Here is a 26,306-nt window from a genome sequence, read left to right as displayed (position 1 = left end):
CCTCACTATGACACCCCGTGTTCCCTTGCTTCTCCCCTATCATGTCGAGATTGAGGAAGTCCAACTGCCTTTACCCTATCAAGATATGCGTTACAAAACTCAACTACCTCCTTAGCTACATATCTCTCAACAATTGATGTCTTAGGCTGATAAGGATTCTTAGAGTATTGTTTTAGGATTTTTATGTATCTCTCAAAAGGGTACATCCATCTTAAACACACAGGGCCACAAAGTCTTATCTCTCGCACAAGATGAGTATCAAGTAGACCATAATGTCAAAAAATGATGGCGGAAAGTGCATTTCCAATTGGGAGAGGGTCACATAACCTTCATTTTCTAATTCATCTAACTCAGCAGGATCAATGACTTTGTTGCAAATGACACTAAAAAACTTACAAAGTCTTGTAATAATACTTCTCGTATCGGTTTTCATAATGCCTCGAATATTGTTGCATCAACACGTGACAATCATGAGACTTCAGCCCTGTTATCTTCAAATCTTGCATTGAAACAAGTTTGCTCAAATTAGAAGAATAACCTTGTGGCACTTTAATGCTATTAACAAAACCACAGAAACTTCTTTTCTCTTTTTTTGATAATGTGTGCGCAGCTGGATGTAAATAAGCCCTCTTACCATCTCTTTCTTGTGGGGGGAGGACTTTTCTTATTTGAACTTCAACTAAGTCTTGTCTTGCATTAATTCCATCCTTAGTCTTTCTATTTATATGTAAAAGTGTACCAACAAAGCTCTCACATACATTCTTCTCCACATGCATCACATCTAGACTATGCCTCACATCAAGACTTTGCCAATATGGAAGATTGAAAAAGATAGATCTTTTTTCCCATATATTCCTCTCACCGACAGTCTTCATCTTCTTTCTACTGAAAATCACATTGATAAACTTCTTCTCCAGTTAATGGTATTGGAGCCATTTCATATTCTTATGAGCTGTTAAAAGCCTTCTTCAACCTACGGTAAGGGTGGTGTCGACTAAGAAACCTTCTGTGACCAAGATGGACCGTCTTCCTGCCATGTTTAAGTTGCATATAGTGGGTGCCTTCTTCGTATATCAGACATGCTTTATACCCCTTAACACTGTATCCTGACAAATTTCCGTATGCTCGGAAAGTCATTTATCGTGGTGAAGATCATGGCACATAAATTGAAGGTCTCTTGTTTATATGCATCAAACACATCAACACCTTCCTCCCATAATTTCTTTAGATCCTCAATTAAAGGTGCCAAATACACATCGATGTTGTTTCCCGGTTGTTTTTGCCCTGAGATCATTAAAGATAGCATGATATACTTTCTTTTCATACATAACTAAGGAGGCAAGTTGTAAATTACAAGGAGCACCGGCCAAGCATTGTGTGTGCTACTAAGATTACCATATGGGTTAATTCCGTCCGTACAAAGCTTTAGCTGAAGGTTTCTTAGCTCGCTACCAAATTGAGGAAATTTTTGATCTATTGTTTTCTATTGAGGAGAATCTGCTGGGTGACGAAGCTTTCCATCACATATTTTCTCATCAAAATGCCATCTTAAGTTCTTTGCATCTGTGGCATTAGCAAATAGACGTTTAAATCGTGGTATTATTAGAAGATACCACAGAACCTTCAAAGGAGAACCTTTGGTCATCTCATTATAATCACCATCATCTTTCTTAACTTTATATCTTGAAGTCCCACATTTAGGGAACTTATTTAACTCTTCATACTCATTTCTAAATAATATACAGTCATTAGGACACGCATGTATCTTCTCATATTCCAAACCCATCAGAAACAAAAATTTTTTGCCTCATACATTCGTTTCAGAAGTGAATTCCCTTTTGGAAGAATATCACTTAGCAGTTCAAGCAATTCCGTGAAACTGGCATCGGTCTAATCATTTCTTGCCTTTAAGTTCATCAATTTCAACATGGTTTCAACCTTGTGTAATCATCTTTACACCCTAAGTATAAAGGCGTCTCTGCATCACTACACAAAGTTTCAAAAGTGGAAGAAAACTGTGTAGAGGATTCAAACCTTATGTCACGAAACATATCCGAAACTCTATCACCAAATTCTTTATTTACAACCTTCTCCTTTCCAGACAGTGTAGTCTTTCTAATTTCTCCATGTCATATCCAATTTGTATACCTCAAATTTATTCCATCATAAATAAGATGTTCTTTTATCTCAGAAATACTCCACCGACTATTGTTTAAGCATTTGATATAAAGACAATAGTACAATCTATCTCTTTTACTAGGAATATTTCTCTGAGCAAACTCAAGAAACCTTTCAACCCCATCCTCATATTCTTTGCTAATTTTTTTAACTTTCTTCCAACTACGATCCATTACTCTACAGAGTCAACGAACATAGTTGTCAAGCTCAATTCTAACTCCTTAATTCAAATAATAAATAATTAAATAATTAAATATTAGTCAATAAATTAAAATTGACTAATACTTAATTACAAATTAAAAGAAATGTCTTTTTTAAAAATAATAAAAAATAAAATGTATAATTACTTTTAAAAATTAGATTAAGTAATTTCTTAAAAAATGGTATATATAGCGAATGAGTGAAAATGTTGATAAAAATAAAAAGTCAAACAAATATATATAAGTGTTGTAAAATAGTTAAACAAAAATTATTTTAATCAACATTAAAACTATTCTTCATAATATATTTCAACATGCATAAAGTTTTATAAAAATATTCAATTAATTTGATATAATTTCTTTTTAAACACTTGTTTCTAATTTAAAGTTATAGAAAAAAATAAAAATAGATTTGTATATAAAATTTAGCTTTTTGTAAAAATAAATTAAAACACATATACACTTTAAAAAAGTAAATTTTTGTAAAAATATTATTTCCTTTAGGTCTTCTATTCTAATTTTTCCTATAACAAATCCTAAATTATTTAAAATATAAACAAATCAATTAATCAACCAAATCCACTTAACAATGTAATAAATAAATTAAAGACAAGATAAATTTGAAAAAATATAATAAATAAAACAAAAATAAAAATTCAATTTCAAACCAATTCAATGAATAAAGATTCTTAAAGCTAAAACTTCTGAATCCAAAAAGGAAACACAAATGATATCCATTGACAATGAAATTTTAAACAACACTTTATCATCGATTAAAGTTCATAACAAAAAAAAAATTCACAAAATACTGAACAGATTATTTATTACTAAATTCTCAAATTTATTATCAAAAAATTACTAAAAATTCGAAATAAATATCAAAAAAATATAAAAAAACAAAAAAAAACTTCAAAACTAATCAACTTCAAACATTTAAACATATTTCTAATACTATATATATGAAGGAATTGAGGTTTTTTCACACCAAATGCCACCAAGCAACACTTCAAGCACATAAAAAATGCAAAATCAACAATGCAAACCAACCACAATATAAAACTAACAAACCCATTTGAAATGCAATAGATTTTTATGGTCAAAACATTTAAGAAACCAAAAACAATTGAAAAGAATGAAAGAAGAGGATACTCACTCAGTAGAGACGATTCAAATGCGATAAGGAGGATGTTCAAACGGCGGCAAGAAACCACAAGCTAAATGGAGGAGTTTAAATGATGGGAAAAAGGGGGGAATGGCTGGCAATGAAAGGTCATTGGTGGTGGGATAGAGGGGGACCACGGCGTACTGAAACGAAATTGTGAAAATGAAAGAAACTGAACCCATGGTAGGGTTATTTTAACACTTTCCACAGCAGTTATTTAGAAAACCGCCATGGAAAATCAACCGTCACAGCACTTATTTATGAAAATGCCACCGCCTTTTTTCTCACGGCATTTTTCTTCTTAACCGCCGTTATTTGGCGATGTTAAAAGTCTTTCTTCTAGTAGTGTGACTGTTATGGAATTTGAGAAAGAAGAGGGAAGAGAGGGAAAGAGAAGGAGAGAACAGAGAGATCAGGGAGAGACTAAAGAATTCAAAAGTATATTCAATTCTGGAAAAACATCAGATGTACAAATGATCTAGGAACCCTATTTATAGCTTAGTTGCCTTAGAATACAACGGCTAGTTCTATAGGGAAATAGAAATAAACTGTCTAAAATATAACTGTAACTAACTAACTAACTAACTAACTACTTCTTATATTTTTAATATAACAATGCCCCCCTTCAAAAGATCCTTGCCCTCAAGGATCAATAATTTGGAAACTGGTTCTACAAGCCGAATAATGAAACCCAAGTTGCCTCTTTATCAGGGAGTCCTTTTCATTGAACTAGAACTTATGTAATAATCCTTCTTTTCTTTCTGCCAACCCTTTTGTTTAATATTTTCTCTAGGTAAAGAGTAGTAGGGATTGCTTGCTAATCAATAGGTGGGTGCCTTTGCTTTACACTTGGATCTGGGTAGAGTTTAACTATTAAGACATGGAATGTAGGATGAATTTTGGATTCGGGAGGTAATTCCAAATGGTAAACAACAACACCAAATTTTTTCAGAATTTTGTAGGGTCTAAAGAACCAAGGAGCTAGCTTTTGAGAGCTCCTAGTTGCAGCTGAAATCTGCAAATAGGGTTGCAATTTAAGAAATACCTATTGGCCTTCCTAAAACTCTCTACATCAACGTTTCAAATATGCCCTTTGTTTCATAGTATTGGCAGCTTTGTGTAAATGATGCTTTAGAATAGCTATCATTCTCTCCCTAGCTTCAAAGCTTCTATTAACAGTTTCAATCACGGCAAATCTAGGGATGTAGGGAATGTAAATTAGAGGTTTCTGCCCATACAAAAATTCATGTGGTGTAGCTTTAGTAGAAGTGTGGAAATTAGTATTATGCCACCATTCCGCTAAAGATACCCAAGAACTCCACTTCCTAGGGCTTTCCCAACACATACAACGTAAATAGGCTTCTAAACATCTGTTTAAGGCCTCTGTTTAACCATCACTTAGAGGATGGTAAGCAGATATAAGCTTCTGTTCTACCTTTAAAACTTTAAGGAACTCCTTCCAAAAGTTACTAATAAAGATAGGATCCCTATCGCTTATTATTTCGACCGGGGCTCCATGTAACTTATACACTTGGTCTAAAAAACAATGAGCAAGGGTAAATGCTATATAGGGATGAGAAAGGGGAATAAAGTAGGCATATTTAGTCATTCTGTCCACTATAACCCAAATAACCTCTTTATTTCTAGATTTGGGTAGACCCTCAATAAAGTCTATTGAAACACTTTCCCAAACCTTGCTAGGGACAGGTAAAGGCTGCAGCAAACTAGGAGATGCAATGGTCTCATACTTGTAACGAGCACAAGTGTCACATACCTTAACAAAATCTTATACATCCCTATGTAAATGCTTCCACCAAAACAGTCCTCTAACCCTTTGATAGGTGGATTGAAGTCCTAAATGACCACCTTGTGGACTAGCATGAAGTCATTCCAATAGTTTCTGCCTTAATGCAACATCATTTCCCACTAGAAGTTTATCTTTTCTTCTCAAATAAGTGCCATCCCATGTGTACTTCCCAAGAGCAAACCCCTTTATCTCAATTTCAGAAATAATAGCAACCAAATCAACATCTTTGTTCTACCTTTCCTGAATCTGGTTCATTAACTCTGGAGACGTACGTAGTGTTAAAGGACATTTGCAACGAACTAGGTAGTCTTAACAATGCATCACCTACTGAGTTGTCGTTCCCCTTTTTGTACTGAATCTCATAGTCATACCCTATCAATTTAGCAATCTAATACTTTTGAAAAAGGGTCTTTAGCTTCTGTCCAAGCAAATACTTGAGACTTTGTTAGTCTGTTCTAATCACAAATATGGTTCTTTCTAGATATTGATGCCAATGTTCCATTGCTTACACCACAGCTAGCAATTCTTTTTCATAAATAGAAAGATTTAAGTGCTTGGGAGACAAAGCTTTACTGAAAAAAGCTATTGGTTGGCCTTGTTGTATAAGGACAACACCTATACCCAAGTCACATGAATTAGTCTCAATAATAAATTGCTTAGAAAATTCTGGTAGAGCAAGAATAAGACTGTAACTAGGGCATTCTTTCGCTTATTGAAAGCTGTAGTGGTTAATTCATGCTACTTAAAGTCATTCTTCTTGAGAAGTTGAGTTAGGGGTTTAGCCAATCCCCTATGTCCCTTAATAAATCGCCTATAATAGCTGGGCAAGCCTAGGAAAGCCCTTAACTGTTTAATAGACTGAGGAGTAGGCCAATCAGCAACCACTTGAATCTTTTTAGGGTCTATAGAAACTTTTCTATTGCTTATGATATGTCCTAAATACTTAACATTCTTGGCAGTAAAGGTGCACTTAGATTTCTTCACAAAATAGTGGTGCTCCCTTAAGGTTTTCAAAGCTTGAATCAGGTGCTCCATATGATCTGTCAAGGAAGAACTATAAATCAGTATATCATCAAAGAAAACTAAAATAAATTTTCTTTAAAATGGTTTAAAAATACTGTTCATAGCTCCCTAAAAAGTTGCAGGGCCATTAGGTAACCCAAATGGCATTACTAGCCATTCATCATGCCCTATATGAGTTTTAAAGGCAGTTTTCTCCATATCTTCAGGCACTATTCTGATCTGATGGTACCCAGCCCTTAAATTCAGTTTGGTAAACCATTTGGTAGCATGTAATTCATCCAGCAAATCTTCAATAAGAAGAATTAGATATTGATTCTTAATAGTTTTCTTATTCAGCTCCCTATAATCAATGCACATCCTCCATGTGCCATCCTTTTTCTTAACTAAAACAATGGGTGCTGAAAATGGTGAGTAGCTGTCTTGTATAACCCGATTCTATAGTAGTTCCCCAGCTAATTTCTCAATAACATCCTTTTAAGCTGAAGGATATCTATAGGGTTTTAAACTTATAAGGTTAGCTCTTTTTTGCAGAATAATAGGGTGATTGTGACCCTCACGTAATGGGGGAAGACCCTTAGGCTCTTCAAACAGATAAGAAAAGTCATCCAGGGCCTTTTGTACATCCTTTGGGACCCCTTCTACCATGTCCTGAATTGAAAAACACTGCTGTAATTGCTATCTTTGGGGTTGCAGCAAGTGAATCAAAAATATTTACTACTATTGATCCTTCTTGTGACCAAGCTTCTTTGGTGGCACTACCATCATGGAATCAGGAGGGGTAGCTTGAAGTTTGCAAAGCTATCTATTGTACCAGAAATGCATAGTAAGAGTCTCATATTCCCAAAAAGCACTTTTAATAGTCTTAAGCCCTTTTAGACCTAAAACAATATCATAAGTCTATAATTCTATGATTCTCAAATCACATGTAAAGTCCATTCCCTGAATATGCCACCTAAAACCATGACAAATCCCATGCACTTTCAATCTCCTTCCACCTGCAACTTGAACAAAAGAATAATCAGTGCCATTGTCCTTCCAACCTAATTTTTGAGCAAGATCAAAATCTAAAAAATCATGGGTACTCCCATTATCAACTAAGACTTGAATACTCCTTTTGCCCACAAATCCTTGGATTCTCATAGCTTCTGTACTGTCAATGCCATCAATGGCAAGAAGAGAAATAAGAGGTGTAAAGTCCTCTTCTTCCTCTGGCTCTACCTCTTTATGGTCATTAGTTTCACAGAATTCTTCCAAATCAATAAAGTCGAGCTGCATTTTCTGTCTTTGTGGGCACTTATGATCTCTAGAGAACTTCTCATGACAGTAGAAACATAGGTTCTTAGCCCTATGATCAACCTCTTCTTTAGCCGTGAGGATCTTGGCATTTTTGTTAGGATTCTTAAAAGCACCATTAGCACTCTTGTGTGCAGTGATGACCAACTTATCTCTTTTTTTCCCTAGATATTACCATTTAGCAGAGCATTTTTGTACGAGTTAGGAGTTGCTAGAGCCATAGTAGCAATGGATGAACTCTGATGCTCATATCTTACATTTCTATCTCTGTTTCATGGGTCCTTTAACCGGTCATTAGTGATTTCTTGCATCCAGGCCAAACTTTTGGTCTCTCGAAGAGTTTTAGGCTTGAGCATGTGAACTAGCCCAGATGTGTCTGCTCTTATCAGTGACAGGTAGGCATCCATGAGTAACTCCTCTGATATATTGATCTTGGATGTGTGGAGATCAAACTCAGCTTTGAACTCTAGTAAGGTGCCACGTTGTCGAAGGAGAAGTAGGTTGCCTATCGGGGATTCATAGGTAGGATTGAAGCAATCCTTGATTTTGGCAATATAGTCCTCCCCCTCTGGCAGATTTCCCCGCCACTGCTTCTCACGTGCGAGATGCTATCGAAAGGCTTCCTCATCCATATGTAGACTTGCCATCTTCACTTTCATATCCTCGGGGATATCATCCAGTTCAAAGAAATGCTCATATCATAAAATCTAGGCCAACACATCGGTTTTGGCAAATTTTGATAACTCCATTTGTATAAGCTGCATCTGTCGAGGTCGCATCGCATCTTGATTCCTCAGTTCTTGATTTCAATGCAAGATTCCTCATTGCTCACGATTATCATTCTGTGTTCCTACCAACAGTCGCACATCTTCCATGCTTCACGTTAAAGCTTGCAATTGATCGGTGACCCCATTGACTGTTTCTTGTAACATCGTGACTAAACCTAGTTGTTCTTCAATCAATTGTAAGCGTTTGTCCAATGCTCTATTATTCAATATTATTCTTGTTTCTGGCATAAGGATGTGGAGTCATAGTGGGTAGGCTGAGAACCTGTGGCTCTAGATGCCACTTGTTATGGAATTTGAGAAAGAAGAGTAAAGAGAGGGAAAGAGAAGGAGAGAATAGAGAGATCAGGAAAGACTAAAGAATTCAAAAGTATATTCAATTCTGGAAAAACATCACACGTACAAAATGATCTAGGAAGCCCTATTTATAGGTTAGCTTCCTTAGAATATAACGGCTAGTTCTGTACAGAAATGGAAATAAACTATCTAAAATATAATTGTAACTAACTAACTAACTAACTATTTCTTATATTTTTAATATAACACTAACAATATAGGAGCTAAGTGCTATCTAAAATAATTTAAGACATGGAAGAATACAAATGAATTTGAGCCATGAAATAGACAAATAGTTTGAATAAAATATTTGAGAAAAAGAGATGATTAGATAAGCTAGGGAAGTGCAAAGGATTTCAATAGGCAATATTGATAAAGTGGCGAGGTGTGAGAGAGTAGAAGAAGCTAAAAAGTTGAATGAAGAAATAAGTAGGGAACACGTGTTCTTTACTACATTCTTCAACTTCAATTTTGGTTCATATATTTGTATAACTTGTTTTGATTAAGTGATTGTTGTGTTAATATTTTTATTTTATCAAATAATCTTAAAGTACTGCATGTTATATTAATAAGTTTGGATTTGAATGGGTAGATCTTAATTGGTAATTGGGGATAAGAGTCAATATTATGAGCTGCATATTAAGTCAATGCATATGATGGAACATAAAACACAATCATCAAAATGTTACTACTTAATTCCCCTAGCTGTTGTCATAAATTTGAAAACTAGACTAACTACTTCATATTTGTAGTATGTTTTATTAATCTATGTAGTTTGTTATATAGATGAGCAATCATAATAATGAAGAATTGAACAAGGATCTTCAGGGAGAAATGTTGGCTTTTGAGCATGAAGTTAAATAGTTGCTAAATTTCAAGGTGACAAACTTGAATCATGTGTTATTGGATTAGGAATTATGTAAATGAATGCGTATTGTACAACTTGTTTGCTCCATTGTACACGCAACTTATTTATTGGGAGAGATGACAACAATAGTTGATAGGCCAATAAATTATGGTAATGTCGAAAGAGAGCATATAGAGAATATTTATGAAACAATTAGAAAAGACATAAATGAGGTGATGTTATTCGCATGGGACCACAAACATTTCTACAGCTATGTGCTAAACTTAGAAACATTGATAGAGTAAAAGATTCTAGAAATATTACAATTAAAGAGCAGGTGGCAAAATTTCTTCACATATTAGCACATAATGTAAGAAATAGAACAATGACTTTTTACTTTAATCGGTCCGGGGAAACTATTAGTCATCATTTTCATAATGTGTTGCGAGCTATTCTTTCTCTTGAGGCCTAATATCTTGCCCAACCTTCTGGATCAGAGGTTCCTTCAAAACTTCTCAATAACCAAAGATTCTATTGATATTTTAAGGTATGCTTTTATATTTGTTCATGCTTCTTGAATTTTATAGCATATACATTATGTGTAACCAAATTTTATAATAGGATTGCATTGGAGTAATATATATAACTCATGTTTGGGCAAAAGAACCTAGAAGAGAAGCTGGTCAATTTCGAGGATGTAAAGATTACCCTGCTCAAAATGTTTTCATTGCATGTTCATTTGACATGAAATTTACATACATATTAGTTGGTTGGGAAGGAACTGCCTCCAATGCAAAAATCCTAAAAAATACTTTATTAAGAGACGATAAAATTATAATTTCTCAAGGTTAATAAGAAACTACAAATGATTGTTTTATTTTATTTATACATACTTTGGGCTTATGAACTAATTTATATTTTCTAGGAAAATTTTATCTTGGGGATGCTGGCTTCCCACTAAAGCATAGTCTGCTAACACCTTATAGAGGAGTTCATTATCACTAAAAGGAATATTTCATAAGACTACCATAAAATGCAAGGAAAATTTTTAACCATCAACATGCATCCTTGTGGAATGTTATTGAAAAAACATTTGGTGTTTCAAAAAAAAAAATTTCCATCATTAGTAGCAGTATTGAGCCACATTTTTCATTGGAAACAATGGTTGAATATTGTGATAGCCTATTGCATATTACATAATTTCTTAATGGGTGTTGACCCTGATAAAAACCTAATCTCTAATGTTGATAATGAACTATCACGCTATCCCAACATAGATGATCAACTTGCATACAGTCAAGAGGAAGACTATAGACAAGGATCAATTTTACAAGATAATATAGCAGCCCATATGCGGCATGACTACTCAACTCATATGTCACATGGATTGTGATTTGAGCTATTTATTTAAGTTGTATGAATATGAAATTTATCTTGTCTTATATTGCTTGAAAGTATGTGTTTCCTTGTATCAGTTGACATATAGCATTTGACTAATTGTAATTTGAACTAGTTATTTGAGTTGTATGAGTATGAAATTGATCTTAGCATGCCTTGTATTGCTTGAAAGCATGTGTTTCCTTATATTGTCTAGTTGATATGTAGTTGATTGCATAATATCTAGTTGATTTTTTTTTTTATGTAGATTGAACAATGACACAGAAAAGGAGAGAATCAATGAAGGATAATTTGCGTTGCACTCTTGAAATGGATGAATCTTTTATTGACACCTTATTGGAAGATATGATGAAAGGAAATCATCCAGATGACACATTTTCAACATTTGCATATGATAATAGGGTCCAAACTCTCAATGATATTTTTGGTTCTCACATTGCCAAGCAGCATTTAAAAAATAGAAAGAAAACTTTATCATAATGATTTGCAAAGCTTTATGATTTGTTTAATGGATTGAGTGGCTTCTCATGGAGTCCTATTACAAAATTGTTTAAAGTTGATAATCAAGTTTGGAATGATTTAATTGAGGTGAGTAACTTGTATGATTTATACTTATTTATAACTAATGAGATTCATATATCTTCTTTTATCTTTGCAGAAAAAACCAAATGCAAAAAAGTGAAAGAATACACTTGTATTACATTATGACAAGTTATATGAGCTATTTAGTGCAGACAGGACAACCAAAAAATACTCCAAAAATGCCAAGGAAAGAGTTACACAATGGGATCAAGGGGACAATCAATTAAATGAATCTATGGCAGGAGCAACTAACATTGAAATTAATTGTAATTTTCCAAATGAGTCACCAAACTCACTAGTTAATTTGGACTCTAGCCCATCATGTGGGGCATCAGGAGAAACTACATCAGTTAGAGGACACAAGCGTAGGGCTTCAATGGCTGAATCTATTGAGGAAAGGTGTGAGAAAATGATGTTAGGAATAAAAGAATTAGTTGATGTCATGCGAGGTGGTGATGTTACTGAGAAGCATGCTTAAATTGCCGAGAAAGTTATTTCAATACTTGAAAAGAGTAAGCCTTGTCATTACAATGAATGAAGTGTGGAATGCAATTGAGGAAATTAGGATACCTGAAGAGTATAAACTAAAATGTTACTTCTTGTGTAATGAAGAAAGACACAAGCTAAATTTTTTTGGGGTTCTACCTCATATACGAGTACAAACATTGCTGAAGATGATGACTGCTATTGGGGTTCAATGAAGTATTGGACTTTTATTGGTTTAACAAATATAGGTCTTCTGTAAAACGAAAGTGTATTGTACTCTTTTGTTTAGGAAACATATAACTTTTTGTTATGATTTTTGCAATGCATAGATATGTTGGCAATTTTTTGTTGAGGGAACATAAACCATTCTCTTTCTTATTTACAATACTCCATGATCATAGTCATGATGTTGGATATTTTCATGGAATCAATTTCTATAGTTGTTATGTTCTAGTTTAATCCTTTAATTTTTTTATCATTTATTAATAATGTTGGATAATATATCATTTATTTATTTTTTATTATATTTAATTTTGAAAAATTATTCACTTTTAAACTTCAAAAAATAATATTTTTTTGAAAATTATTTGGTTTAAAATATAATAATATGAAATTATATTTTATGAAATTATTTAATTGGACCAAACTTAGGTCAAGTACATCCAAGTAGCAAATTAGGTTTTGCCACGTGTTTTAATTAGATACATAATCATTTAATCCCATTTAACTCTGTTAACAACGATAAACTAGTAGCTAAGAAAATGATGGTTGATTGTTTTCATTTCAATTCCATAACCCTAGAACCATACGTGCCTATCAACAAAGCTTAAAAAATGGTGGTAAGGACCAATTGTCGAGGTTTTGGGTGCAAGAACAAGCCATTCAATCAGTTTCTTCTTGTTCTTTTAAAAATGCACAATGTGTCCCCATTGAATGAGTGTTTTAATTTCTTTGATTTCACACTCTTTCATTAGTCTTCATTTTCTCTCTCTATCTTACAATGAAGTTCGTCATCGAGCTTCTCTGCCTCTAAGTCACAAGTGGTATAAAAAATTTTCATAGCTTTAAGTTATGCGCTCACCTCTTCAATTTCAATTTGCTCAATCAAGTTTGAGGGTGTGAGTCCGAGCACAGGTGATCACCAGATAATTTTTACACGCAAGAGTTCTTGAGTTTTCCAACTCTTGATTGATTTCGACTGCTATTGATTGGTACAGTGCAAGTCCTTGGGCTTATTGTGAAACAAACCAAATACGAAACAATCATTGCATCATTGAATTTTCAATCAAATCCCTTGGTTCTTAAATTTCCCACTTTGAATTTTTGGGCACGCAACGGTTGTTAGCTTTTAGGGATGAAAACAATGTATATATGAAACAATCAACTGCCTTCTGATTTCTTTGGTGCAAGTCTTCAATGGTGGTCCCCTTAGAGAATTGTGGCTAACAGAGTTAAGTGGGTCAAGTCATGATGTGTCTAATTAAAACACATGGTAAAAGCTAATTTGTTACTTGGATATACTTGATCTAACTAACTTGACCTAAGTTTAATCCTATTTAATTATCAATTATTTTACAATGCTTATGTTGATCTAATTTTGCTACTCTAATATTTAATTTGATTTTAAAAATGATATATTTTCATATGGAAGGGTATTTTGGCTATTTAGATATTTGCTTATTTTCTTTTCTCTCTGTTTTTTTCCGTCCATCCAAACAGCAAAAGTGATAACATTTTCTCTATAGTTTTCTCTTCTTTCCATTTTCTTTCCTCTCAATTTTTATTCTCATCCAAACGGAGTGTAAATTCTCATGAAATTATAAAAATCAAAATTAATTATTTAAAATTATAGCGATCAAAACTAAAATTGAATCAACATATGGCTATCAACAATGATATTAACACTATAAAATTTTAAAATTTAGTTAATAATATTTACAGTTTTTCTTAATTTTAAAATTACCTTATAAATGGATATAGAATTAAAATCATACTACCTCCGGTTCTTAATATAAGACCTTATTTTATTTTTATTTTGGTCCTAAATAGAAGACCTCAGTCTACTTTGTCTCTCATATTTATGTATTTTTTTTCCAGATATTCCTTCTAATAATAGTGTTCTTGCCAATCTATTTGATTAGTAAGGATACGTTACAAAAGAAAACACTCCTTTATTACAACTAATTTAATTTTTTTTAATCTTCTTAAATTAATCAACCAGTTTTTATAATTAGAACTAGAGGTAACATTACTGAACTAATTTCAGATATTGGTTTCTTCGTCCAAATATCCTTGTTAATGTCAAAGAATCTTCCAAATCAAGCCAGCGTGATATCAGCAAATCCCATCAACGCAGGCCCTGCTAGCAAAATACTACTTCCGATCCTAATTATAAGAATCAGTCGACTAATTTGAGATGATTAAGAAAGTAAGTTGAATTAGTTATTTGTCCTAAATATGTGTTGTCTTTCTTAAAATATTCTTACTAATCAAGTGTATTGACTAGAACTATAATTGTTAGAAGGATTATTTTAGAAAAAATTGAGTAAATATGAGAGATAAAGTAGATTAGGATTTTATATTTAAGATCAAAATAAAAATAAGTTCCTGGTACCAGAATACTATTAGCCAATCCTCTCAAGCTGTGTATCGTCGCGTCATCGTTCTCAGGGTCAACAGGGACGGCCCCGACCCAAACCCTCCTCCTTGCTTTCGCGGAAAAACCCTAAGAATCATTCTCCGTTTCTCATTCTTTGATAGGAAACCCCACAAGGTCAACGAACCAATCAAGGTACCAATCTATTTGTGTAATTGAAATACAAATTAAATTGGAGAATACCCACGGTCTGCTAAACTCCGTCGATATATTAAGGAGGTCAATTCAAGAGACACTGCATTGGCGTTGAACCAGACGTTGCCTGAGAGACATGTCATCCGAGATCGAGGTCGTTGAAGAGGTCCAATCGCGGAATCAGCCGCTGGCGGCTCCCGGCACTGCGTCCAGCGCTTATGAAGTGGGGGAGGAGGGCTTGCGGAACGACGTCTACACCGCTGCGGCTTATGGGGATTTGGAGAAGCTACATAGATTGGTAGACCAGGAGGGTTGCTCCGTCTCCGAGCCTGATGGTCTCGGATACTACGCTCTGCAGTGGGCCGCACTTAACAATCGTGCTGCCGCTGCTCAATACATTATTGAGGTTCTATGCGTTGCTTCTTTGATGGGCTTGTTGAATTGTGTTTGATTTATTTTCATTTGAGCTGGTCTCATTCGCCTTCCTTGGTATTCCACATTCCGTTTGGCTTATTTCAATTCTTACAACATTTTTTCTTGATCAATATATTTGTTTTATTACTTATTATATATGCTATCGGAGGCATTAGAACTCAGTTCTTTCCCCGTTGCTCTTTTGTTCTTTTGAATCGTCCTATTCACTATGGTGCCTAGATTTGGCTTGCACGATGTTCTTCTGAGTGTGAATGCACCTGGATTTCGCATTTACTGAGTCTGTTTGATAATTAAGGATTCATGCATTGGCCAAAAAAATATAATTAAGGATTCATACAAACGAGAGTTACTGCTGGTGTCTTCAGGCCAAAAAAAAAAAAATCCTTCTCTCTTCTTGTTAATAATCTGTTTGGGATTTACATTTCATTTAAGGAGAGAGCCTGATGCTTAACAATTTTTTTTTTTTGGTGGCCATCTCTCTCGTCACATAACTATCATCCACATCCATCTGCTCATGACAGAATGTAAAATCCCCTGTATACTGATGCAATTAAATTTATCATCCATATAATTCCATAGTGAGGCTTTATGGTAGATAGTGAATGTTAATTTCAAATTTTCAATCCGTCTATGCAATATATGAAACTGTGAGGTTTTAACATCAGCTCAATAAATATCGGTGTATTGATTGCCAGCATGGAGCAGATATAAATGCAACAGATCATACTGGCCAGACGGCATTACATTGGAGTGCAATTGGGGGTGCCATCCAGGTTGCAGAGCTTTTGCTTCAAGAAGGTGCAAGAGTCACTGCTACTGATATGTATGGGTTTCAGGTTAGTTTTATCTGTTCCTTTTATTTTTTTAATTTAAGATTAAGATAACGTTTCATGTGATAAATAGTTAGATGGTAGTGCGAAAAGTCTGTTGGACACAGCGTAAGCAACAATTAAGTTAGTCACTGTGCTGATACCAACAATTATTTGTTCAATAAAAGCTGCCAGTATATATATATATATATATATTCAATAACGATAGAACTTAGTTCCATTTGCTTATTATGCCCATTACAACCACTTTTACAATCAAATATCAGCACTTGGATTTTATCATAGATGTAATGATAGCCCATTATATTTATGTAAACAATGAAGTGAAGAAAAAAAGACCAAATGTTGAGATTTGATTGGAGAATTGGTTGTAATGGACATAACCAAACAGACCCAAGTCTTCTCCTATTAATATTCATAATATTAGAATATTTATTCCATAAAGTTTTGTTCCATCTGTTAATAACTGCACAGTGATGTAATGTGCTTATACAAACTAAAATTGGAAGTCCCAATTTTGTTTTGCCTGGAGCACATGAGTACTTTGATAGATGGCGATATGAATAAAGTAAATATATGCAGGCAACGCATGCTGCAGCTCAGTTTGGTCAGACAGCTTTCCTCTACTACATTGTTTCAAAATGGAATGCTGACCCTGATATTCCTGATAATGATGGAAGAAGCCCCTTGCATTGGTAATTTATAATTATATTCACCCACTTTTTTTCCTTTAACATGTTCACATAGGTTGTTTCCCAGGAGAACATTGGAAACTGAAAATTTGGTTTGAACTCTTGATGAATATATTTCTGGTAGAATTCAGTGAATCATTACAGTGTTATCATTTCAATGTTCACTATGACGTGTCACCATGAAGCATAAGCTAGAGACCTGCCTATTGTTTTCTCTATCTTGATATTTCCAATTTCCCTGGAAACTTACATTTTCTTGGGTATTACTGGTTGTATGGTTCTCTCAAGTGTAAAAGCTGGAAGAAAGGCAGAATAATTACTATAACAATTGTGTAGCAAATTTAAATCTAATGAATTGAAGGAGTGGATCACATTATTAGGAGTCAAATCCTTGGTGGAGCTTATGTGGACTAATGAATCACTTGATGAATCGGCTTAAGATGATGCATCAAATTGAGTATATTGGATGTTCTAGTGAATTATGAGTCTGATGATGTTACATGTTTCTTACTACAGACAGCAAGTTTAATTTAGGAAATGATGACAGCTTAGAATGTTCGTATTTCTAGAGATTTTTAATTTGGAAATAAATGTTTACTCACATTTTTCCAGTTGCAACCTATCAATGAACGTTTTGTAAGTTATTTTTGTTTCTGTACTTATAGCATTGTCCATTGTGAAAGACAGATGTTAAAATTGCATCCTAGGTGTGCCGCCCGACAGATTGCATAAATTTATTTTGTATTGAAAAAAAATTGACCCTTTTTTTCTTACTATCTGTTATTTTTTTCTTGAACTTTAGAGGTGGCTTGTTGGTTCAACTTTACTCATCTTTGTTTCTGTTATCGATAAATTTAATTTTTCCCCACTGGTTTTGCCTGAATGCCCAAAAGGATAAAGGAAGGCAAAAGAAAGAAATCCTGTCCCTACATTTTGAATGCTCTGCTTAACTGAACTAGTCATTTGAATATCAGGGCTGCATACAAAGGCTTTGCTGATTGCATTCGTCTTTTGATATTCCTAGATGCATACAGGGGGCGTCAGGACAAGGAGGGTAAGTTTAATGCTCTAATCTGAATTTCCTCCCTGATATCATTGTTCTAAAATAGTATAAGCATTGATATTTATATAGGGTGAATCTTTTCTTGATTTTGAAGCCTTTTAGTAATTTCTATTTCCCTGAATTCTCCTCAGGTTGCACCCCTCTCCACTGGGCTGCTATCAAGGGTAATTTGGAGGCATGTACTGTGCTAGTACAGGCTGGAAAGAAAGAGGACCTGATGGTTACTGATAATACTGGCCTCACACCTGCACAGCTTGCTTCTAATAAGAATCATAGACAAGTTGCTTTCTTCCTGGTAGGTGTTTTATAATTAAAATATTATTTATTTGTTTACTAATGTCTCCTTAGTGGTAGTTGGGCATTAATTTAAATTGGCCTCTTTTTGTTTTTGGCTGATTGATTTTTCTGGGGGTCATTTTTCCTTTGTTACTGGTAGTTGTTTTACAAAGAATGTCCGAGTACTGTTTGATGGAAGTTATTATTTGCTCATCAGTTCCCTTTTTCCTCTTTGCAAAGCTGTAACTTTGGAATCTTAACCTATAAGAGGAGCCTTTGCCATAGATATGTATTTGGAATATTTTTCATAACTTCATTTGAATATCTGCTATGAAACTTCCGTACCTTGCTTTTAATAGTCTGTTCTTATAATTTGAGGATTCGTTTGTAGATGTGATTTTAGATATGCTATATTCTTCATGTGAACATATAGAACTCTGCCTAATACACGGGACGCCTTTTTTCTCTGTGAATTGTGTAAGTCATGCATGTTTACCATTTTGTATTCTAGGTGCTTACGTGGAGCTCTTAGTATGCTGATGAAAACAGTCGGTAGTCACATGGTTATCCTAGACATCCATATATTTTCTTTCTTGTATTATCGATGTGTTTTTTTTTTTTGACTCTGCCACAGTACATATGGGATATCTGAATCATAGGAGTGCTGATAATAATGCATATTCACATTTGGATTATCTAATGAATATTCACTTATTATTTCTAAAACTTCCAGCAAGTCCAATAACTTGGTTTTAGTTTTATCAATCAGAGAATGTGTGGATAAAGGATTGAGTAATGCTTACCAAATGCTGACAAAATTGTAGGGAAGTCTTGTTCTGTCCATGCATAAAAGCACCTTGAGATTTTAATCAATTACTTAACGAAACCTTTTTGTACACAATTCTTGATGGCACGACTGAGCAACCTTTGCAGCATGCAATGGTCATTTTATTCTGAAAAATCTGTAATTGCTGAGAATGCAAAAACTGCCTTCTCACTCCAAGTGCCACATAGTGGCTGATCATAGGGTCATGCACCATTGTAAGATTCTCTTGCCTGTTTGCATGTGAATGTGATTGTTCGAGAGATTGAAGTAAAGTAGGTACTTGGTATGTTTGAAAGGGGCTGGCACCTTACTCATGATTGTGTCTTGTTTCCCCCCCTCCTGTCAGTTGTTTTCCCCCCTAAATGAATGAACCTATTTATGCCATCATTTGATGCTTCTGAAGATATAAAATTCGTTTCAGAGATCACCCCCATTTTGTAATGAATGATGCCAAAGTGGCTGAGTATTTCCCCTTACTGAGGTTTATTTTCTGAACAAGAATGAATAAGAGCTTTTATTGTGATGCTAAATATGTTCTATAGGGTAATGCCAGAAGGTTGCTTGATAGACGTTGTGATGGGAATAGCCGCTTTGGAAAAGTCTCCAAAATAGGACTTGCTCCTGTACTTTGGTGTATAATTTTAGTGCTCCTGCTCACTTATGTTCACTCGGTCATCTTGGGTATCTATCTTGCCTGTATTTCTTCATGTGACAATTTTTCTTACAATGATGTATTTTCTTTTGTATCCTCTAATTTTTATTCTTACAACTTATACAGCAACAAATCTGCCAAAACTAACGGCTGCCTCTGGTCTTCTTGCATGGTTTGGAGTTTTCGTTGCAAGTGCTGGATTGTTTATGTTTTACAAGTGTAGCAGGTAGGCAACCTGGGTTTAAAAATAAGCTGTTTCTAACAAGCACGGTAATTGAATCACCATTCAAGATGTAAATCGGGAGGTTAAGTGTTTAATCATGGATCATAAATTGTATTGAACTATGCAATTTTGGAGACACAATAAAATAGTTTGAATTATATCGTATAGAAATGTACACTATCAAAATGTGCTCAGATAATAATTTTAAGAGGGAACCACAAATTTTAAATTACAAGACTTGGAAAACAAAATCACTTGTAATAATAATAACCCAATAATTATCAAACTGATAACTCATACAAGTTTCTCAAGTTAAATAATTGTCCAAAATTAATCATTTTCCTATTCATTGTGGCTGATGTCATCACTTGTCATCTTCCCACAAGACAATTCTGCCATTCTCTTATTCCTTTCTGTAATAACCATCATCTTTGACGTGTTGTTCAACATTAACTTGTACATAAATGCCTGTGTCCTTTTCTTTATTGTCTGCAATAAGATTTCATGGACCAAAAAGTAGACGCATTATTACAACGAGTGATTAATATAAGAAAACATTTAAAAATTACAAAATAAAAAAATTCATACTTAAGATTGCCAGTGCAATTAATATACCTTCTTTTCCTGTCATGATTAGTGATGATTTCAAGCCGCTACTGCATTCACTGATATATTTCACAATATTAAATAAGGGGCCCTTCGCCAAATTAGATGGCAACAGATTTCTATGTACGCATCTACAAATATTGCTAACCGTTAGATCTCTATCCTTTACCATTTCAATAGTAGTTGCTTAATATTAGGCTTTAAGGAAGTCTGAGCTACATCTTCTACTTCCTATGTCTAACATGGATCCCTTCTTTTGCGTCTCCTGTTCTTGACTTCATCACTCAAAACACAATATATCATCATTTCCTTGTGTGCTCTGGCTAGATTACTTTTCATCCTAAATGCCCCTCCTTATATCATTTTGGGCCAATAGTTACATATACTGACCAAGTCTCAGGAGGGATCCACCTTCTCCAATTTCTAATTGGACCCATAGCTTATAATAAGAGCACAAAATTAAAAACTGCTTGTGATCCACCTTGTCCAAATTCTAATTTAATTGCTTTAGTGCCAAAACCAAAGTGCATGGGCAAAACGTGATGCAGAGGACAACAGTGTGTTGCTTTTGGTTGAAATGAGTAATTATTTAACTGTATTTTGGTGAACATGCTTTGTTTTTTTATATAGGGCTCCTTTACTTTTTTATTCTTTAAAATTGCAAACCTATTTGAGAAATGGATGCGCCTGCAAGTAATTGGAATCAGTTGTTACCACAAGTGAGGTTTTCTTCACTGTGCTGCAATCATGACTCACAAGGCCTAGTGTTACTTAACGAAACAACGCTGTTTCAATTGAAAAAGGGGGGGTCTTTTTCTACGGTGGATTTTCCATGTCATTTGTCATTATCTTGAAGCTAGTACTTGAGTTGTTTGGGAGAGCTGAATCATATCATGCAGCTTTGCATGCATGTACGCTCACACAAAATGTACAAAGCAAAAGTATAGGTCGGAATTATTTCCGCTGTTTGAAACTGTGAATCATAAAAATTAAGTTGGAAATGATGTTTTCAATCTGACTTGTTAATTTGAGAGGGGTGGGTAAAGTCATAATGGTTATTTATTAATATTATTGTTGATGGTATTTCTATTTCAATTTGCTTGCAATTGTGTATTGCCAAGGGTTATTCTTCATGTGTTTACCCAATATAAAAAGAGATTATCCTCCACGAAGCAATTTAGGTTAAATTTTGAAATTTTTGATTGCATGTTGTCCTTGATGAGGATATCCTAGGACCGAGAGATTTGTTAGTGTTCAGTTGCCTTGGTATTTTACTTCATTTTCTTTCTTGTCTTTTTGCAGTAAAGATCCAGGTTTCATCAGAATGAACTTGCATGACTCTGAGAATAGTAAAGATGATGTGAGTTCTTTTCTCTTCTGTTGAATTTCTCTTTAGATTTCATTTTCTCAAAGAATTTATAATTTTGTCCTTTTTTGTTTATGTATGCGTGCTATAAAGATCTAGTATTAGCTATCAATGATGTATTTAAACAATTTGCTGCAGGAAGCTCTCTTAAAGATTGAGATAAATCATCCTGCATTGCTGGCTGGCAATTGGTCCCAGCTTTGTGCAACATGCAAGGTTCACCCTGCTTTATTTAGATTCTCAGACCTCTTACTGTGAAGCATTCTTCTTCAGCTATCTCTGACTTGCGCACACTCAGATGCACATACTCATCTATCTATAGCTTTATACGATTCATGCCCTCTTAAATTATGTTTTTTTCCCCTTTAGATTGTCAGGCCCCTTCGTGCAAAACACTGTTCTACCTGTAATCGTTGTGTGGAGCAATTTGATCATCATTGTCCTTGGGTATCCAATTGCATCGGCAAGGTATTTTCTGAATGAGTGCTTTAGTAGTGTGTTTGAAACATTGTTCTATTTGAACTTCTCTGACTGTAAATTAGTCTTTTCATTTTTACTTAATTTTGGGCTGTTGGTGCCCTATTATGTAGTACAAGCTACAGCTACACGAAATAGCTATTGTAGCACAGGCTAGTGGAAGTTGAAAAACTACAAATGTGGCCCTGTGCTACGAGCCATGGTGTTGACCAACAAGCTATACAATGGTATTAATGACCGTGATTTCACCTGAGGCACCTCAAGTATAAACTATGCGGGGAACCCTTTTTTGGACATTTTTATTTGGCGGTGGATTTTGTGAGCAGTCGTTGTTGGTACATGTTGAGAGACTGATTGAGCTTGTGAGTGAAAATTTAGTTGTAAGTAATAAAATTGCAGGCCCCCCCCCCCCCCGGTCTCCTGAGAAGGTTTATGTAAGATTTTGTCACTAAACATGATTTATGAAATCCTGTAAAGTTAGTTTGGACTGTCAATCTCATCTCATTTCCTTTTGTAAAAGTATTGGCATGAATGGTGACTAATCCTAATAGCATCTAATGAACTACCAACTTTTCTTCTTTTCCTATTTCTTGGCGTGCAAGTTCTTTAATTTAGTTCTCATTAAATTGACCTGCTTGTGGTGTAAACTAAAATATATGATTGCAGAGGAACAAATGGGAATTCTTCATTTTTCTTGTTCTTGAAGTTTCGGCAATGTTGATCACTGGTGGGGTTACTCTTACGAGTATGTGAACTTCGACTCTTGATAAGCTTCGTTTTCATTCCCCATTCTTTTGGGGTGTTTAAGTTGCTAACGGGAACTTATTTTTGGCGTACAGGAATATTAACTGATCCACTTGCTCCTTCATCATTTGGAGCACGGATTCAATACGCATTTACACATCTAGTGGGGGCTACATCATTTCTAGTCGTTGATTTTTTCCTCTTCTTTAGTGTGTTCGTTTTGACAGTTCTTCAAGCTAATCAGGTATGCATTGAAAGTCTCATTCAGTATTATGGGTAGAAAGAATGCGGTCAAACCGTTGCAAAGCCAATGATTTTATGGAACCATTTTTGTTCATTGCAAATTCCAATTCCCCTTGTCCATATCTCGTTTGCCGCACCCTAGTTCAAAGTCAGGCATCACCATTCGTGCCAGTGACAGTAGCTTTGCAGTCTGGATTGTAATTGTCTGTAGTTTGACTTAAACCAACATGATTTCTACGCCAAGGGAAAAATAAAAAAAATAAAAATCATGGAGTTCGGCTCGTAGCTCATAACATGTCTGAACTTGGTTAAAAGTTACTGCAGCTCTGTCATCTTCTCTATGAATTTGATGTAGTTTGACGTTGATTAATATTAACCATGTGATCAAGGATCCACAAGGAAGTAAATGAAATACCTTAGTCACAAAAACAAGAATAATACTCGTAAATTCCTGCCCATGATGCCATATTTGAACTCTTATTTTAGAACATATTGGAAGTATGCTTTTCTCTTTTATATAAACGCAAAAGAATTAATTGATCTCCCTGCCGTCAAATTTATATTTACATATGATATCTTTTTCTTCCTGCAGATATCACGTAATATTACAACAAATGAACTTGCAAATGCAATGCGATATAGCTACCTTAGAGGTGCGGGTGGTAGATTCAGAAATCCCTATGATCATGGGATCAAGAAGAATTGTACAGATTTCTTGATCAACGGATACAGTGAAGATGTCCAGTTGATTGAAGAATTTGACAACTCTGAGGGTATAGGAATGATGAACATGTCAAGGAGCTCAAACCTAGCCAACGGAGACTCGCACTCTCATACTGCGAAGGGCAACGGCCATTTTGTCATTGATGTCGGTTCCCGCAGCACCAGCTCTAATACGCGCCATGCTCGCGCTCATCATGGTCACAGCAATGGTCATACTCATTCCACTCATTGTTCCCACCATAATGCCCACGGCAAAACAAAAACTGAGAGTATTCCTTTGGGCTTAGGTCTTGGTCTTGGTCGGAACACCAGATCTGGTGCTTCCTCATCATGATAATTACTCGCCTGGTTGTACTAAAGTGTATTGTACCATAGGGATACAACTAGGTTAGTCTTTTTGTCAATTCAATTTATTGTGGCTCTAATCCATCTCCCGGTGTGCAATTGTGGCGCTGTATTTTGCTCCTATCTCCCTTTTTTATCAGGGCTTTATTTGCGGTCTGTGAAGCTTTATCACATAACATGAGACCCTGATAAAGTGCTGTTTCCTGGGAAGATCACCGAGGTCTTGAGGGAGATCTTTAACAATCTTAATAACAAGTGAGTAGCATGAACTTGTCATTTGGTGCGCTGATATCTGTTATTACATGCTGCTCATTTGTTTTTTTTTTTTAAATAATTATATTACTTCCTTGGGGCTTCAGTAATTCTCTCTTATTTCTTTAGCATATTAAGAAACAAGATTTAGGTGGGAATAGAATGGAATTGTTCCTTATGGATCGAACGAGCAAGCGAGAAAAGAGAGAAATAGAAAGTCACGTATCATCTCACTCGTTCAAGACACAATCAAAGTTACGATGAATCTCTTCCTATGGTTAATATCCATGTATACTGTAGCTAGTCCCCCCCCCCCAAAAAAAAAAATCGGTTTACACCGTTTGTACTCAACCAGAAATTTCTTCTCCTGCAATGCAAGGGTTAGGATATTTGATTAGATTTTAAATTCTAATCAATGTTTATTTCTTATTGAAGTGTGATTTTTTTTATTCATTCAAATGAGATTTGAATTAGATATGCAGAATTTAGAAGAAAAAAAATGAAAATTTAAAATTAATTATTTATCTAATGATGTTCCTTGTTTAATTTAACATACTTAAATTCTAATCAAAAGATTATTCAGATCTCATTAACTAACTATATTCAGATTTCATTAATTAATCGGGTGTTACAGGTTTTTAAGAATATAGTTGATAGTTGATGATTACAGTTCTCCCTCTCTCAAAAACATAGTTAATTTATAATTCATTTGTTTGAACATGAAGCAAGGATTTTCATTCCGTTCATAGCTTACATGCTTAGAGGGTTATTGTTGAGTAACTTTCTGACCTGATTCTGTTGTAATTTTCCAAAAGTTACAAGGTCGAAACCAAATCGAACCAAATTCACCAAAGGCATGAATTTATCATATGTATTAATGATTGAAGAATCCGCCATATGTCCAGTCCAAACCACCTGAAAATCGGTTAAAAATTGGATCAGTGGAGAATCAATTAAAACTAATTTTTCTTTGTTTCTTTTTCGATTTTTTAATGACTCAAAGTTACATTATTTGTGTTTTTATTTTTCTAAGTTTTTTCTTCAGTGTCCACAGATAGCTTTGGTTAATTATGAAATCTCTGGTTAGTTTGGTTCGACATTTAATCAATTTGTAATAGATAATAAATATTTTTATTGCTATATTAATGTGATTAACTATAAATTTAACATTTACAATAAGGATATGAAAAATATTATCAAAGATATTTTTATTTTTTTCACACATGTTCTTTCAATTATACTACCCCCGTTCTTAGTATAAAAACTAGTTGGAGATTCAGTTTGGTTTTAAATATAAGACCTTAATTAATCTTGTCTCCAATATTTATCAATTTTGCCATTCAAACAATTGCTGTGGTAATAACACATGTTAAGAAATTTTCATCAAGAGTAGCTTTAATGCACATGATTGATAAGATATTTTAAAAAAAACAACATCTATTCATTATAAATAATTAATTTAACTAATTTTTTCTTATATTAAATATCAGAGATATAGTATTAATTTCCCACCATTGAGGGTAATTTCCCCCCGCTGAGGGCCTCTTTAGTTTGAGGGAAGGGTGGAGTGGTGAGGTTTTAACCTTACCTTATTTGGCTTGATTAAAAAAAAGGGAATGAGGGGTATGCAATGATCTCTTGTTTGGTGGGAGGAATAAAAATAAT

General features: G+C 34.4%; 1 protein-coding gene across 4 annotated transcripts; it reads left to right on the top strand.

Annotated features, from left to right (window-relative positions):
• The first annotated feature begins 14,747 nt into the window (after positions 1 to 14,747).
• LOC114719410 (protein S-acyltransferase 24) lies at positions 14,748 to 24,497 on the top strand. 4 transcript variants are annotated; one of them, XM_028904898.1, is made up of 14 exons: positions 14,749 to 14,888; positions 14,973 to 15,294; positions 16,019 to 16,159; positions 16,736 to 16,848; positions 17,820 to 17,899; positions 18,040 to 18,203; positions 19,553 to 19,691; positions 19,789 to 19,888; positions 21,794 to 21,851; positions 21,996 to 22,073; positions 22,227 to 22,325; positions 23,001 to 23,079; positions 23,174 to 23,322; positions 23,914 to 24,497. In XM_028904898.1, exons 2-14 carry the CDS (start codon positions 15,025 to 15,027, stop codon positions 24,376 to 24,378), a joined length of 1,935 nt encoding a protein of 644 aa, XP_028760731.1. In that variant the 5' UTR covers positions 14,749 to 14,888; positions 14,973 to 15,024; the 3' UTR covers positions 24,379 to 24,497. The 4 variants fall into 4 exon arrangements, with proteins under 4 accessions (XP_028760732.1, XP_028760731.1, XP_028760730.1 ...); XM_028904897.1 differs by having other exon boundaries at positions 14,970 to 15,294; XM_028904899.1 differs by having other exon boundaries at positions 14,748 to 15,294; positions 19,843 to 19,888.
• The last annotated feature ends 1,809 nt before the right edge of the window (positions 24,498 to 26,306 follow it).

The sequence above is a fragment of the Neltuma alba genome, unplaced genomic scaffold, assembly GCF_004799145.2.
Source record: "Neltuma alba isolate B1F8T4 unplaced genomic scaffold, ASM479914v2 tig00011916_pilon, whole genome shotgun sequence".
Taxonomy (NCBI): Eukaryota; Viridiplantae; Streptophyta; class Magnoliopsida; order Fabales; family Fabaceae; genus Neltuma; species Neltuma alba.
This window is presented reverse-complemented; position numbering and strand designations above follow the sequence as displayed.